This window comes from Rattus norvegicus, chromosome 17, assembly GCF_021556685.1.
Source record: "Rattus norvegicus strain SHRSP/BbbUtx chromosome 17, alternate assembly SHRSP_T2T, whole genome shotgun sequence".
NCBI lineage: Eukaryota > Metazoa > Chordata > Mammalia > Rodentia > Muridae > Rattus > Rattus norvegicus.
In genome coordinates, this window is record NC_141550.1 from 65,086,542 (window position 1) to 65,102,222 (window position 15,681).

The 15,681-nt window shown below is 43.6% G+C and overlaps 1 protein-coding gene across 4 annotated transcripts in view; it reads left to right on the top strand.

The window, feature by feature from the left end:
- Positions 1-15,681, top strand: part of Ryr2 (ryanodine receptor 2) — a 593,362-nt gene that overhangs the window by 366,576 nt on the left and 211,105 nt on the right. For all 4 annotated transcript variants that reach the window (XM_087591546.1, NM_032078.3, NM_001191043.3 and 1 more), the window contains 3 exon segments: positions 257-416; positions 2,919-3,066; positions 14,431-14,639. In XM_087591546.1, the coding sequence (XP_087447672.1) occupies positions 257-416; positions 2,919-3,066; positions 14,431-14,639 (517 nt within the window).

The following is a 15,681-nucleotide window of genomic DNA, read 5'->3' on the forward strand; positions in this document are numbered from 1 at the left end:
GTGCCTTTCAGATATAGGTAAGTGGTCTCTCTTACATTTTGCTGGCATATAAACAGAAACCTAAGGACCCTGTGGCTTTCCCTAGCTACCTAGGCAGCAGCTGAAACAAAAGGGTCCCGAGCTTGCTGACTGACTGCTCTATAGGTCTGGTCACCACAGTCTTCAGCAGAATACTTGGGATTGGATGGACCAGGACAGGACTGTCACAGGATTTCAACAAAAAGAGCATTTCGAAGTTTCTCTGTTTGCTTTGCAGTTACCAGCTGACCAGTGGATACAAGCCTGCCCCCATGGATCTGAGCTTTATAAAACTTACCCCGTCTCAGGAAGCAATGGTGGACAAGTTGGCTGAAAATGCTCACAACGTGTGGGCCCGGGACCGAATCCGGCAGGGCTGGACTTACGGCATCCAGCAGGTACCCAGGGGTCTCGGAGTGTAGACTCTCATCCTTTCTAGCTGAGGACATAAAGGCATGGCTTTTTACAGATATCTCATCTCGATACTCCTTAGTGTGCTAACCCATCTGGACAAACCCTGCACCACTAAACTGCTGAGGTGGCTCTGTGGGTAAAGTAGTTAAAGTGCTGCCCTCTCAAGCTTCACCACCTGAGCTGCACCCCTGCCACCCAGGTAAAGGTAGAATGGGGAAATTAACTCCGCAAGGTCGACCTCTGACTTCCACTGTGTACTGTGGCGTGCAGTACCCCACCTCCAGTCATATATACAACAATAATAATTACATTTTAAAAAAGAATTTAGGTAACCATAGCTCTGCGTGGCCATCACAGCCAGCCGAGCTATGACCCTTCACTTGCACCGAGGGGATCATATTACAAGAGCAGTTTGTAGTGTGGTTTTGGGCATTCCCTTCCTTGAGGTGGTTTAGAAGGGACTTTTGAAATACGAAGACTGAACTATAATAATAATAAATACATCCACACTTCCTCAGTCCAACTCTGAGCATCAGAACTCCATTTAAGACTTTGCTCTGCATTTTTTTTCCAGAGTAGCAAGATGATGTATTACATGTTACTGAACGCCCTTGTGGGGGGCAGTACACTGTAAATTACTCCTCCAGTGCCATCTGGGTATGACGACATCCCAAAGAATAAGTAAAGTCTGTGAACAAACAGCCTTGCATCTGTTTGGGACACCAAATGAGATTTTGTTCAATGTAGGAGGAAAACACATGTTGAGAATTTTTCTAGATTTTGAGTGGAGTAATTTTAGTGATCATGGAGTATTTCCTGAATAGAAGAACTCATGGAAGTCGCTGGAGAGGCAGAGGCAGCACAGCAGAGGGGGAAAGCGAAATTTAGCTTCACGCATTAAGCACATCTTAATCTGTCTTGCTATTAAAATTCTGTGTACTACTGTTGCCCTCAGTAACAAAATATCTGACTTCATTGTGTAATGCAAAGGGCAATAGCAGTGCCTGGCAATGGACACATTCCACAACCATATTTTTATTAGACGCTGCCACCAAGCTTAGAGTTTCATAGTTACCGTGTGTAACTCACATTTCCACCAAGGAAGGAAGAGTCTCATTCCCACTTCACACATAGTAGACATAGGACCCCAGGGATAAGACTTTGCTCAATGCCGTCCAGCCAGCAGGCCACAGAACAGGACTAGGCTCAAGTCTTCTGACACCAACCAAAGACCTTCACTTTCTTCTTAGGATGTCTCTTGATAGGTCATGGTGGAACACCTGTATGAGAAGATTTTCAGGGGAAAAATGGATAATTGCTCAAAGACAGAACATATTTCCATATAAAGACTAAAAGATTGTTTAAAAATATATTTACCATTTTGATGAATTGTGTGTTTGTGTTTGTGTGTGTTTGTGTGTGTTTGTGTGTGTGTGTGTGTGTGTGTGTGTGTGTGTGTGTGTAACCTTTCCTACTGGGCCCCACACGTTTGCAACGTAATGTCTGAATGATAAACTGAGTTCTGAGTTTTCACTTTCTTTTTGGTGACATGATCTGGCTCAGTAGTAGGCTGTGGACTCCTGGAGAGAGTTGACTGGTAGTTTCCTCCCTTGTTTATTCTCCCACAGTTGGTCTAAAACACACGTGTGCCCAGAAACCCGAGGAACTGCGTCAGCGGTCAGACTCTTGCCAATGACTGTCCACACACTCTGACTTCATGTGGGTCACAGGGTTCTAGATTGGGAAGCTGAGATAGAAGAACTCAGCACCCTGTCAGAAGTGAGGGGAACAGGCCATAGGGTTTGAAGCTGTGTTGGTGGGAAGGCTCCTGAGGTATCGCTTGTTTTGAGAGAGGGTAGCTTTGGAATGTCCCTGTCCCCACAAACAACCCACATGACTTGTTCCCAGATAGCAGTGGATGGTCAGGCATTCATTATAAACTGTGAGAGGAAGGGGACAAAGAAGAAACAAAGCAGAATTCCTTGTACCTGTCCAGCCCTTTAGCTTGTCTTTTTTTTTTTTTTCTCTCCCCTGTGTTTGAGATAACATCTCACTGTGTGGTCAAGGATAACATTGAACTTGAAATCCTCATGCTTCAATTTCCCAAGTCCTGAGATTACAGGCAGGTGTCTCCAGACTTACATTTTTTTCTCTACTGTGTGTGTGTGTGTGTGTGTGTGTGTGTGTGTGTGTAGACACAGGGAAAGAGAGACACAGACACAGACACACACACACACACACACACACACACACAGAGAGAGAGAGAGAGAGAGAGAGAGAGAGAGAGAGAGAGAGAGAGAGAGGCTTCACTACCTCATAGTTCCTCCTAAGCCAAGATACAGTAGAAACTGCTGGTTCCTCCTTAAATATGGAGGCTTTGGCTATGGGGTTGTAACACAGCGCTTGTCTCATTTGTGCCAAGCCTTCCTTCCATCCCCAGCCCTGCTGCATGGCTCAGTTGACCGCAAACCTTCTCCCCGATACAGGATGTGAAGAACAGGAGAAACCCTCGTCTGGTTCCCTACACTCTTCTGGATGACAGAACCAAGAAGTCCAACAAAGACAGTCTCCGAGAGGCAGTGCGAACACTGCTGGGCTACGGCTACCACCTGGAAGCTCCTGATCAGGACCACGGTACTGGGTTTGCTGTCACCGGTGGTTGCAACATTGTGTAGTGGGTTTTCAAAGCTACAGGAACACTTAAAATAAGGGGGGGGGGGGCAAGGATACCTCTTTTACTCTAGGTGTCCACTTGAGGCTGACAGTTTATATGGATTTTCCCCTGAAGGATTAGATCTATTTATCAATGGGTAGCTCAGGGCTGTGCATCATCTTTGCAGGGTTCACCTTCCCATGTAGTCAAATGTTATTCCTCTGCTTGGCATTTATTTTATGTGTTTAATTTTGATGAGATGACAATTAAATTTAAAGAACGATTGTGGGAGATTGACCTTTTAACAATAGTCCACCCATTTATGAACATGGTATCCTACATACTTTCTTATTAGTTTCTCCCAGTGACTTTTTTTTAGAATAAAGGAGATATATATGTATATATATATATATACATATATATATATATATTTCTTACAGTTAGTAGGGTGTTTTATAATGTGAGATACAGTTGTTATTTGTAGGTTGATTTTATGTTTGCTGATCTGGAGGGGTGTGTGTGTATGTGTATGAGTGTGTATGCTGTGTTTATTTTTATAAATTTCAAAGAGGTCTCTCTTTATAAACAAGTTCTCGTTGTTTTCCTTTTATAATAATTACATTTTACTTTTTGAATTACTGAATATGTGAGGCATTCATAACAAAGTGTAATAGAAGTGGAAAGAGATGTAGCCCGGCTTAGTCTTAGTCTAAGGGAATCATTTTAACATTTCATTGTTAGACATGGTATTAACAATAAATAAGATTTTGTTTGTCTTTTTTTTTCTCCCATGTCAGGACCAAAACTCAAGACATTGTCCATTCTAGACAAAACTCTTTATCCTTGAACTATTTCCCTGGATTAATATATTTTCTTTTTTTTAATTGATTGGTTTTGCTACTTGACAATTTCATAAACGTGTTTTAGGATTACTCTTGCCATCTTATCTCCCTACCCCCCCCCCATCATTACCAACACTCTCATCTCTCAGTTCTTGTCCTAGACTCATGACTTTTACATTGTGACCCATTTAGTTTACCTAGGGCTGCCTTTGTGACAACTGGGTTGGAACTCGTCCATTGGAGCCTAGTAGGGTCATCGGGTACACAACTGTACACAATGGTCCCCCTTTCATTGAATCTACTAATAGTAAATAGTTCAACAGAGAGGGATAGTATCCCTGGACCCATTCTCCATTCATACCTGACTATTGACTAGCATATTCTTATGCAGACCCAGTGCTGAGAAGAAGTGGTGAATAAGGGCTCTCTAAAGTTCAGGAACTTTGTGGAAGATGAGGAAGGCTGTGGAGTGCATTGTCTGGGCAGGAAACAGCTATTAGAGTTAGGGACTCTCAGTAGCTAAGAAAATCCTCCTTTTAAAAATAAGTATCATTCACCACACTGAACAGACCTCCTAGTTTGCCACAAATAGTTGTGAAATGTTGAATAAGTTTGTTTTTGTCTCTTGCGAAGAAGGGTATTTATTTTCTCTTTTATTCTTTTATGAACAGTTCTAGTTAGTCCTGATATATTGTCTCCCTTTCCTGTGTACAGCTAAAACTGTTTGCTAATAACTCGTACAAGAATCTTCACATCCATCTTCGTAAGGAATGTTGGTGTCGGAATCTCTTGGGATATCCTCGTGTTTTAATAGACTGTTAAGCCAGCCCCATAGCAGAGAGTAGGGATGCCCCTCTGCCTATCTTCTGGAGGAATCATCTGTTCTGTTTCTGCTTTCCCCCCTTTTTTCCATAGTCTTTACCAGTTTTTTATGGACACTCTCTGAGCCTGGAGGTTGATCTTTAGGAGAAGAGTTATGTTCACCAATAAACCCATTTGCACAGTTGAACTAGCTGTGTTTTCTGGCATAGAGTTGCCCACTGCCTCCATATTGTTGTTCTAATGGCTGTAGGACTTATTGCTAGCATCACCCCACTCCTTCAAGCTGATGGTTGTGGGGTTCTTGTTTTTGCTGGCACTGGAAATCCACTTGTCTCTGTATCATTGTTTTAATGGCCATCGGATTGTTGCTAACAGCGCCTCATCTCTTCAAATTGATGGTTGCTCAGTTCTTGTTTTTCCTGGCACTGGAGATTGCCCGCAGCATACTAGTCAGGCATGTTACCTCTGAGCTACCGCCCCTACCCTTTGCCTCCTGGACCATCTTGCTAGCTCTTACACATTTATTTTGTTTCTTTACATAGTTTTCTTACTTTCTTAAACCGTTTTGAAGTTGTTAGTGTTTCTTAGGACCCAGCCTATTTAGAATCAAGTTCTGCTGTCTGTCCCTTTCTTCCTGTATCCAGTACTATACTTTGTGGTCTTTGCATACCTTAGGAGTTTTGTGAGAAGCTGGACATTTTAAATGATATATTGTGGCAACTCTGGATTTAGTTATGGTGTACATTGTAACCATTTTCTTGGGGACCTTTTCAGAGCTAATGTTGTAGAGTGTGCTTGTCATATTGTAGAGTGGCCCCTTAGCTAGGGATAGACTGAGTCTTCCTTAAGTAGGGAAAGAGGCTCTAGGGAGAGGCTTCAGCTTCCCTTTGGGACTGGCTTCTAACATTCTATGGAAGAGTTTGTAATTTCACCTTAGCATTCATTTACTGCTTGTTCACAGCCTCAAGGTCTTTCAGAGATAAGGCCAGATGGCAATTCTGTTCAGGTCTTTCCTGAATTATATGCATAGCCAGGATCGAAAGCACAACTCTGTAGATTTCTAGGAAAATGAGTTTTTCCCTCCATGCAACCTGCTGTGGCTAGCTCCTGCCCTGTGTCTCTGTCATATTGTTTGCTCAGCTGTTGTTTATTACAAAGTTACCGCTACCTGGTGCAGCTGCTATGCAAGGAATTGCCCCTGCTGGCTCTAACAACTGTCCCTGTGGAGAAGAGTATTTGCATTGAGCTACCTTTTAAAGCAGGTCGAATACAGAGAATTTGCAAGTGAGATGTAGACTAGGAGGTAAAATCTTGACAGTTATCTCTGAATTGGCCTTTGGAGGCATTTCTGCCCCCTTCTGCCAGCCCTGGAAACTTGTGGGTGGCTGGTTTGTTTCTGTGCCTGAGGGCCTCTTGCTTTTCAGTGTATCTTGGAGCTGGAGAAAGGGCCCTGCAGATGGACATGGTAAAAATATCTGAGTCCATGCTCTGGGAACTGTCACTTTAGGTTATTGATATGTTTTATAAAACCAAGTATATGTTTAGCAGAGCATGATATGGTAAGGTGGGAGGGGTTGTCTTAGAGGCCCCATGCGGAGGCATTCCCCCTCTTGTGTTTATAAAAAGATAAGGAGAGGAAGAATATGTTTTGGAGGATGTGTGGTGAGGTATTGGGGAAGGGGGTGAGGCATCCCATGAGGGACCAGCCTATAGTTTATTCAGGGCATGGGGAGGGGAGTTGAGAGCGTAGTGGGGTGGGGGGAGGAGAAGGAATACATGAGTATAGGCCAGCCTTGAGCACGTGAAGAGAAGGGGAAGGGGAATGTGAAGAGAGGGGGGGGGGAGGGACAGAGTGAGAGCAAGAAGGCATGAGAGAGAGAGAGAGAGAGAGAGAGAGAGAGAGAGAGAGAGAGAGAGAGAGGCAGGCAGGCAGCGGCATCTCCTTTTATAGTGAATCAGCCATACCTGGTTTTTGACAGGTAACTGTGGGGCAGAGCCTAGACAAAATGCTAATACTCCCCAAGTCCCACCCAGCTACCAGTCATATGACAGTGTAGTATAGAATAGAGTTTATTTGGGGGCATGGGAAGGGGAGTTGAGAAGGGAGTAGAGGCAGAGAGAGGGGACAGAAAAGGACCAAGAAAGAAGAGAGGAGAGGCCTAGGCCTGCCAGGAGGGGGAAGGGGGAAGGGGGAAGGGGAAAGGGGGAAGGGGGCAGGAGAGTGATGGAGAAACGGGGAGGGTGTCAGAGAGAGAAAAGGGGCAGAGAGAGTGAAGACAGGCCAAGCAATCTCTTTTATAGCAAGCCAGGCCTACCTGGCTGTTGCTAGGTAACTGTTGGGTGGAAGCCTAGAAGAGATGCTAATGGTTACTTCTCTGAACTTTGGAGGGATGAGTGGTTCCTTGATCTGTGGAGCAGAGGATTCTGAGCTTTCTTTACTCAAGTAATGGCATCGGCAGCAAAGGTTAGAAGGAAGAATGCAAATAGATGAGAAGATTCCAGAGAAACATTCATGGTCTCATGAAATGTAGACGGTGTTAATACAGTCACCAACCTGTGTGTCTGTGCATGTGTGCATGCATGCATGCGTGTGTGTGTGTGTGTGTGTGTGTGTGTGTGTGTGTGTGTGTGTGTGCATGCCTGTTTCCAGAAAACTCAGTAGAGCAAGGAACTGGTTGAGAGTTTGGGCTAAGGTTTAGAGCAGGTAGGGAGATAGATCATGAGGCAAGAAAATGTAGCACATAGTATAGTTCAGGAAGGAAAGAAGGAACCGGGACCAGTGAGACATGTTCTTGCTTCCAGGACTCATGACTGGAGCGCAGTACCCAGCCCCCACATGGTGGAAATGGTAGGAGAGAACAGACTGCCACAGGTTCCTCTGTGATCCCTGTGGTGCAGGTGATAACTGTTGGGGTTTAAATCTCGGCTCGAGTCCAGACAGAGTACACCAAGCCAACATGGTTCCACGTGGAAAGGTTTAATGAGAGGAGAAGAGTAGAAGAGGGGAGAAGCAAAGGCTGGCCATGAGCAAATGAAAGGAAAGGGGGAGGGGTGGGAAGAGAAGGGATGAAGGGGAAGAGGGCACAAGAGCAGAGCAGAGAAGAGAGAGCAAGAGGGAGAGGAGGGGGCAAGCAGCCCCCTTTATAGTCAGGTACAGCTGGCTGTTGCTAGGCAACTGTGGGGCAGAGCATACCTGGCTGTTGCCAGGTAGCTGTGGGGGTGGAGTTAGACATAATATCAACATTTCCCCATTTAGGTTTAATTAAAAAAGAAAAGTTAGAGGCGATGGTGGAACAAGAATAGGATTGTCATGATCTCTGACTACTTCCCACTTGCTTTGCGGGCAACATGTCTCTAGGGAACCTAGAGAAGTGGGTATGGGATGTTTGTCCAGTCTTATGGTTGGCTGTTTCCTAGTTGGCTGTTGTCTAGTGTCTGTGGAACCATCTGAGGATAGGTCAGAAGGAACAGGTCCAGTAGAAGCATCTGTGTCTGTGAGAGGAGATTGGAACATCTGGAGGTGGCTTCTCTGGAGCTGTCCTGGGTGTAGTAAGCGCCTGGACTTGACAAGATGCTGGAACACACACACACACACACACACACACACACACACACACACACACACACACATATTTATTATAGGTAGAGTAAGATTAAGCACATTTGGAAGAAAAAGGATTTTTTTAGATGAACATTTGAAACCCAGAGGAATCCCACCCTTTGGAATAGGTAGTAGGCGGGAACTTTAGATAGATGTACTTATCTGGGTGGAGTCTATTTGGTCCATGAGAGGTAGGTCTGAGTGGGTTTCCTGTAGTTTATATGTTTAAAACAGCTAACAACATGAGGTAACAAAAATATCCCAAGCCATTGCTGGGTCCCTGGGAGGATCCAAAGGGATCCTCTGTAAGCTAACAATGATCCCAAGATCCCACATAAAACAGGCAAGAACTGAGGTCTGGTATTCTTAACCACAGCCTGGAGATGGAGATAGATCCTTCTCGAAGCTTGCCGGGCAGCTTGTCTAACTGAATCAGAGAGCTTTAGGTTCAGTGTGACATCCTGCATCAGAAAATGAGGGAGAGAGTTATAAAAGGAGACACTGGAGGGACAGTGACGTCTGAGCTCTACATTCCTGAGCATACTCACGAATCCCCCACCATGTGCACATCTACATGTGAATACATACAAACACGTGGAGAAACAGTTGACAACTCTCTGTCTTTGTGAAGTCACATAAGCAGTAATCAAGGAGGCAAGGGTTGTGTTCTGTTGCAATGGGAGGCGAGATGTTTCTAATAATATGTCTCCCTCGTAGAAGATTACACATAGCACATTACAAAAAGTGGGTGCAAAGGATTAACTTACCCATTCGAGGTATCATTTATGGGAGAGATCATTTTCTGCCTTAGAATCTGAACCAATCAAAACATTAGCTATTGGAAATCACAGGGAGACATTTTCATCCAAACAGAGAGTGTGTATGGCATAATTGCACACAGAAAGACGCGAAAAATGGTTCTGTCCTTGGGCCAAATGTAGGGCACAGGTCAGAAGACAGCAGCCACGCATGACAGGAAGATAATTAAGGCAAAACAAGGAATATATTGAAACCCTAACTGAGATTCGTGGAGATATTTAAGCAGAGAGTACCTGCCCTAGGAACTTGTCAGGCAGGAGTTTGCAATGCCATCCCAGTTTACCATAGAAACATAACTATGGTAACAGAGAGTGGGGACAGATTGGTGGGGGAGGATGCTGGGAGGTGGAGACACTAGTTGGGAAGCCTTTGGGAAAAACTGATTTTTCTAAAGTAGAGATTAAGAGGTGTGAAAGTTTTTATGGTATAAGACCACATCAGTCTAGTGATTGCTTACATACGATTAAAAGCATCAATTTGAGGCCTGAGAGGTAGCTCATGGGTAAGACACCTGGTGTGAAAGCTAGAGAGCTAGAGTTCAGTTTCTGGAACCCCTGTTAACATAGGAGAGAATTAGACTTCACAAAGCTGCCTTCTGACTTCCACATGTGCACAGTGGCACATGTTACCCCCTCGTTAATAACAATAGATAAAGATTTTTTTTTTAAAAAATGAAACATTAGTCTGTAACTTCCTCTTCTGCTGTGGCTTACATTTGATTAAGTTAAACGCAGAAAAGGTTGCAAAAATCGAGTCTAACTTTGTGTAATTTCTCATAGCTCTGATTTATTCCCCACTTTTCAGGAGAGTGCTCACCTATTCCGACTGAAATGCTCACCATTATTTGAGTTGTGGTATTTAGGAGTATTGTTCTCAATGATGTATTAAAACCTCTGAAAGTGGAATATGTTCTTACTCACTACAAGATTTTTATCGAGATCTGAATTACTTTACTAAATGTAATGCGAGGAAGTTGAAAGGGTGGCTGGTTCGGTACCAATTATTTTTAAAGTATGATATAATCACACCTGGCACATTCTAGATAATGTATAAAACTTTTAAGAGACTAAAGCTGCCTTCTTTGCTGCTGGGTGTAATTTGTTAATTTCAAACATAGTTAGGTCTCACTGCCCTCTAGTGGTTGGTGGCCTCTAAGCCTGTGGTCTGGTGAGGAAAATTGGACATAGAATAAACCCTCACTCTTGTCTGATCAGTCACCATGTACCTATTCTTGGCCAGCTCTGTAGGTTCAGGGAACACAGTCTCTGATCAGATCTATTTCCCAACTGCCTTGATTTGAGTCCCAATAACCTTGATCATGTCCAGGAGAAAGGTACCTGCTGAAGGGTTGGGTTTTTTTGTTTGTTGGTTTCTTTTGTTTTTGTTTTTGTTTTTGTTTTTGTTTTTTTTTTATGTCATGTATTCTATTTATTATCTCGATATAAACATCATTTGTCAAACTTACACAGGTTAGAGCTACATACTAATAAGTGTCTGTGAATCAAACACAGTGTGTGGCTTTTCTACTTGGAATGGAGTTCTGTGTCTTTGACAGGGATGTGACACTTTGGCCTTCCTTGGGTCTTGTGCTTGAAGCTGGGGAAAGATCTGTTTGCTTCTCAAGCCAGCTCCGCAGGTGCTTGAGCTCATGTGATCAATGCCCAGGGACCCCAGAAGAGGGAGAAAGATACTTTGGAACTTTAGTTATAATTGGTTGTGGGCTCCCTGACTTGGCTGCTGGGAACTAAACTGAGATCTTCAAGAGAAATATGTGCTCCTAACAGCTGAGCCATCTCTCCAGATCCTGTCATAAAATTTTATGTCAAAATTGGCTCCCAAATATTTGGAATGTTTTAATCAAAGAATGTTTCTGTTTGCTTTCCTCAACCCTAAACTTTATAGTTATAACTTCTGATGTCCCAGAAATGTAACAGTGGATAGATAATGACTCCAGGATGCCTTAGTAAATTGGTTGACTAGAGAATGGATTATCCTGTACCTTGGAAAAGCATGGCTTGAATTTATCAGTGACACTTAGGTTTTATTCTAAACCTCAGGAGACTTCTAGTAAGAAGCTCTAAGTGTGAACATCACACTGTATTTCTAGATCTCTTAGATTAATGTGCCTGCAGTCATTACTTAAGAAAGGGTTAGTAAGCTGTTTCCTCAGGATACGTGAGTATATTTTGAGACAAGGTCTCATAAGAGTTTCAACTGACCTGAAACTCATTGTAGCCCAAATTAAGCTGGAACTTGGAGAAGTCCTCCTGCATCAGCTTCCCGAATGCTCAGAAAATGAATTCTTAATTTTATTTGTCTGTTTCTGTTTTGAATTGACAGAATGGAGGACTAGTGACCTCCCAATGGAAGCTGCTTAAAGTATCAAAATTGGATGTTTTGCCTTAGAAATGTACTTATTCAGCAACTGACCTGAACAATTTTAATTAACTAAATTTGTTTTAGACAACTTCCTGAATGTATACAGTGTATATCGATGACTCTCCACCCACTTTTTTACCTCCCCCACCCCCAGATCTGTTCCTCCCTCTCATTCATGTCTGTTCATTTTGTTTGTGACCTACTGATCACAGCAATGGGTGTACAACTAAAGACATTTCTCCAGTGTATTCAAAACTAGCTATTGAAAACTGAGCCAGCAGATGCTCCAGTCCCCTGTCTGTAATTCCTACTCTCACCATCATTTGGAAAGAGCTATAGAGTAGTGTGTTAATCCAACTCACGATAGGAAGCCACCTGACATGGCAGCCAGTGTTTCTTCTCTTGCTTTATTTTACTCTCATGTTATTCTGTGTCTCTACTGTTGCCTACTAGAGCTTATATAGACTGATCTATCTATTATCTATTTATCTATCATCTATTGATCTATCTATATCTATCTATCTGTCAATCTATCTATCATCTATTTATTTATAATATGACAGGATCTCACTACCTGGCTCTAGCAGGCTTAGAACTCATGGAGATCCACCTGTCTCTGCCTTCCACGGTGCTGTGATATAGTTGAGGCTAGCCTCTAGTTAGCCTCTAGTTCTTTATGTACCTCCTGAGTGCTGTGATTACAGTGTGTAGTGTACTGCCACACTCAGCTTTACTTTTGCTGTTTCATTTGATCATTTCTTCTCAATAGACAACTTATTGAACTCTTATAATTTATAAATGTCACCCAAATCTTCGAATGGGAATAGATGAAAAGCAGCTATTTATCTGGTACCTGTTAACTCCGTGCCAGCTGCCAGCAGCTGAGTGGGAAGAGAGAGCTGCCACCTATATGCATTGTGTCCCAAACCTGAAGTCACTGTAGTTTGTTCCTTGGGGTCCAGCTCAGGCCTTACCAGTTGTGATCTCTTCCCTTAACTGCCTCCTGTATCTGTGGACCAGATCTTTAGCCCGGGTCTCTGAGATTAATGTGGATTGTACTTCTCAGGATTACTCTGTCTGTAGGTTTCAGGTGCCTAGGTGGTCTGTGGTTCTTTTCTTGGTCCTCTCAGTCTCATAGTCAACACACACACACACACACACACACACACACACACACACACACACACGCAGACATATCCATCTCTATGAAGAATAGCATGTATTCTTCGAAGCCCACCTCAGTATGGTGGGCACTGGCCCCATGAGTCAAACTGAGAAAAGTTAATTGCCTGTCAGTCACACAAGCAGTATTTTAAGTGCTCAACACCCACAGGTAGCAGATAGCCCCCCGCCCCCCGACAGTGCAGGTATAGAATATCAAGCATGTGTTTCCCACTTCGTACTCCACTGGCTTTGATCTTGAACTGTGACGCGCAACTGCCAGTGTGGGAATATCGGGCATAGGTCTGAGGGATTGAAAGAAAACATGTACACGGGTCACCCATTTTCAGAGTGCCACGAAGGGTTTACTGAGATCTCCTTATATACCTGAGGCAAAAGCCGTGGAAAACAACAAGCAGGTGAAAATCCCCAACCAGGAAACAGGAAAAGTCTGTGTGTGGAAAGTTCCGGCCCAATCAGGGGCATAACCAACTTCCTAACAACAAGCTGGAAGGCTCGGTGGGGAGGAAGGGTGTCACGGAAAGTCCCGGCCCCAAATCAGGGACTAAGAGCAGCTGCCAAGGGTGTAAACAACTTCTTGCTATAGCAGGCTAAAAGGCTCAGCGAGGGGGAAGGGAAACACCAAGGTAGGACCCAACAGAACTGTATGTACCCCATTTCTAGGCACATTTGTTGGTGTGGCAGTCTCTTTTGAAAGTGTGGAAGAACAGAAAACTCCTTCATGGTAGACCTGAGCTTGTTAGCCACCCTGTAGTGAAAATTTAGTCATAGGCAGTCATTGTCTGCTCTGTCCCTCTCACCCTATCATTCTCTGCTCTCTCTGTCTTCTTCATTCCCACACTCACTCATAAATGTCTACTTTTTAGTAGTGTTCAGGTCACAGCCTATGCCCCAACAAGATAGTTTAGCACCTGTCCTTAATAAGCCACTGAAACAAACCAATGGTGAAAAGCAGAAGAGAAAGATTGATCTAAGGTGACCCCACTGAGAGGAGGGACAAATAGATCCAGGCCCTGGCCTTAACCATAGTCAGCATCTGAATTTCAAAAGAAGGTAAGTGACCGGCAGACCAAGGCAGCCCCAGGAAGGTCCCTCCCCCTCCCCCTCCAGCATCTTCACAGTTCAGTCCCTCCAACAGGATACCAGGTTAAGTTGTAAATCTTGTTCCCAGACAGAAGTTCTTTCTCTGGATGCCCCAGAACTTTTTCTCCTCCTAGGAGGAGATTGGAGTACCTTTGTTTCTGGTGATCTATTGTTTGAATAGTGTGGTAGCCAACAGGAGGGGCACAAGGCAGGGAGGGTAGTTATATGCTTTTTTTCTTTTATAACAATGTATTTTTTTTTTTAAATTCTCACCTAAGATTTGAAAGGAATGTGTTCTTGTAGTCATCCATTTCTAAACCATCCAGGACTGGATGGCTTTTTCTCTGAAATGCATTCTGAAAGGGGCAGCAAGTGGAAGGCCACCTGTGTGGTCAGTACTGGAGCTCCTCCCCAACCTTCCCAGGAAGTCCTGTCTGGCTCTCTACTGTCCTGGATGGTTACATCTGACACACCCGAGGGTAGATGTTGAAGCAGGAGAAGGTGCGGAGTTCAATAGTCAGCCTCCCTTTGGGTTTTGTGACTGAGTTAGGTCAAGCCCTGTTTTTTTTTTCCTCTTAACTTCCCACCCAATGATCTCCAGTCTCTCGAACCCACAGCCTCAAGAGCCGAGGTGTGCAGCGGTACTGGGGAGAGGTTCCGCATCTTCAGGGCAGAGAAGACCTATGCAGTAAAGGCTGGGCGCTGGTACTTTGAATTTGAGGCCGTCACTGCTGGAGACATGAGGGTGGGATGGAGCAGGCCAGGCTGCCAACCGGATCTAGAACTGGGTTCTGATGAACGTGCCTTCGCTTTTGACGGCTTTAAGGTGAGTAGCCTTTGCTGAGAACTGGCCTAACCCTGCTTGTATGTATGGATGCCAGATTTCCTGCTGGTCTCACAGCAGACCTTGGATATGTCTTTTTAGTCGTCTCAGGACTCTTTACTGCCCTACAGATCCAGTGAATTTACCAAAAGATTGTCAAAGAGTGAGGTCTTCCTTGTCTCTTAGAAATGGCAAAGAAGCAGGTGCTGTGGTGAATACTTTAATCCCAGCAGTAAGGAAGCTGAGGCAGGAGGATCATATGCTCAGGCCCAACCTGGGTTTCATGTAGAGAGACCTTATCTAAACAAACAAACAAACAAACAAACAAACAAACGAAGCGGCTTTAGTATCATTCTTGCTGGTGACCAGACCTAGTGAACCAGAGCCAGAAATAAACTTCAGAAATTGGAGTTCCATTCCTGCCGAACCCAGAGCCTACAGATAAAAAAAAGAAGTTTAACTTTGAGGACACAAGTAGGGTAAGGAGACAATAGAGGTGCAAGGGAAATTCTGAGTTGAAATGCCTTTGATGCATCATTTAGTTTAAAAATTTTAAAGCAATATATTACATTGAGGCTATTATCAGTATTTTATATAAATGCAGTAACACATTTGTATAAAAAACACATTATATACAAATCACAATGAAGGTGGTACTTCCAAATAAGTTAAAAGGATTTATGTGACAAAATAACTCATACGAGTGACTTTTTACCTATAAATGAGTGTAACCCAAGCTCGCATTTGAAACTGTATCTAACTGTGTTTACAAGTGGGCTGGTATCCAGGTTTGGTTTGGGGCTTGTTCATTTTCACAGATACCTTCAGAGTATTTTTAAGATGTGATTTGAAGCTTTGATGATGTTACAAAGGAACTGAGAAGTTTCCAGAATTTCATTTTGTTTAAGTAACATCAAGAAGAGTGATTTTATTGTGAGAAAGGCAAATATGAGAAAGGTTTCCTTTCTCTCGTTCTTCTTTTCTTTCTTAACTGTACATGCGATATTATAGAAAAACAACCCATAGTACATACAGTTGGATCAAC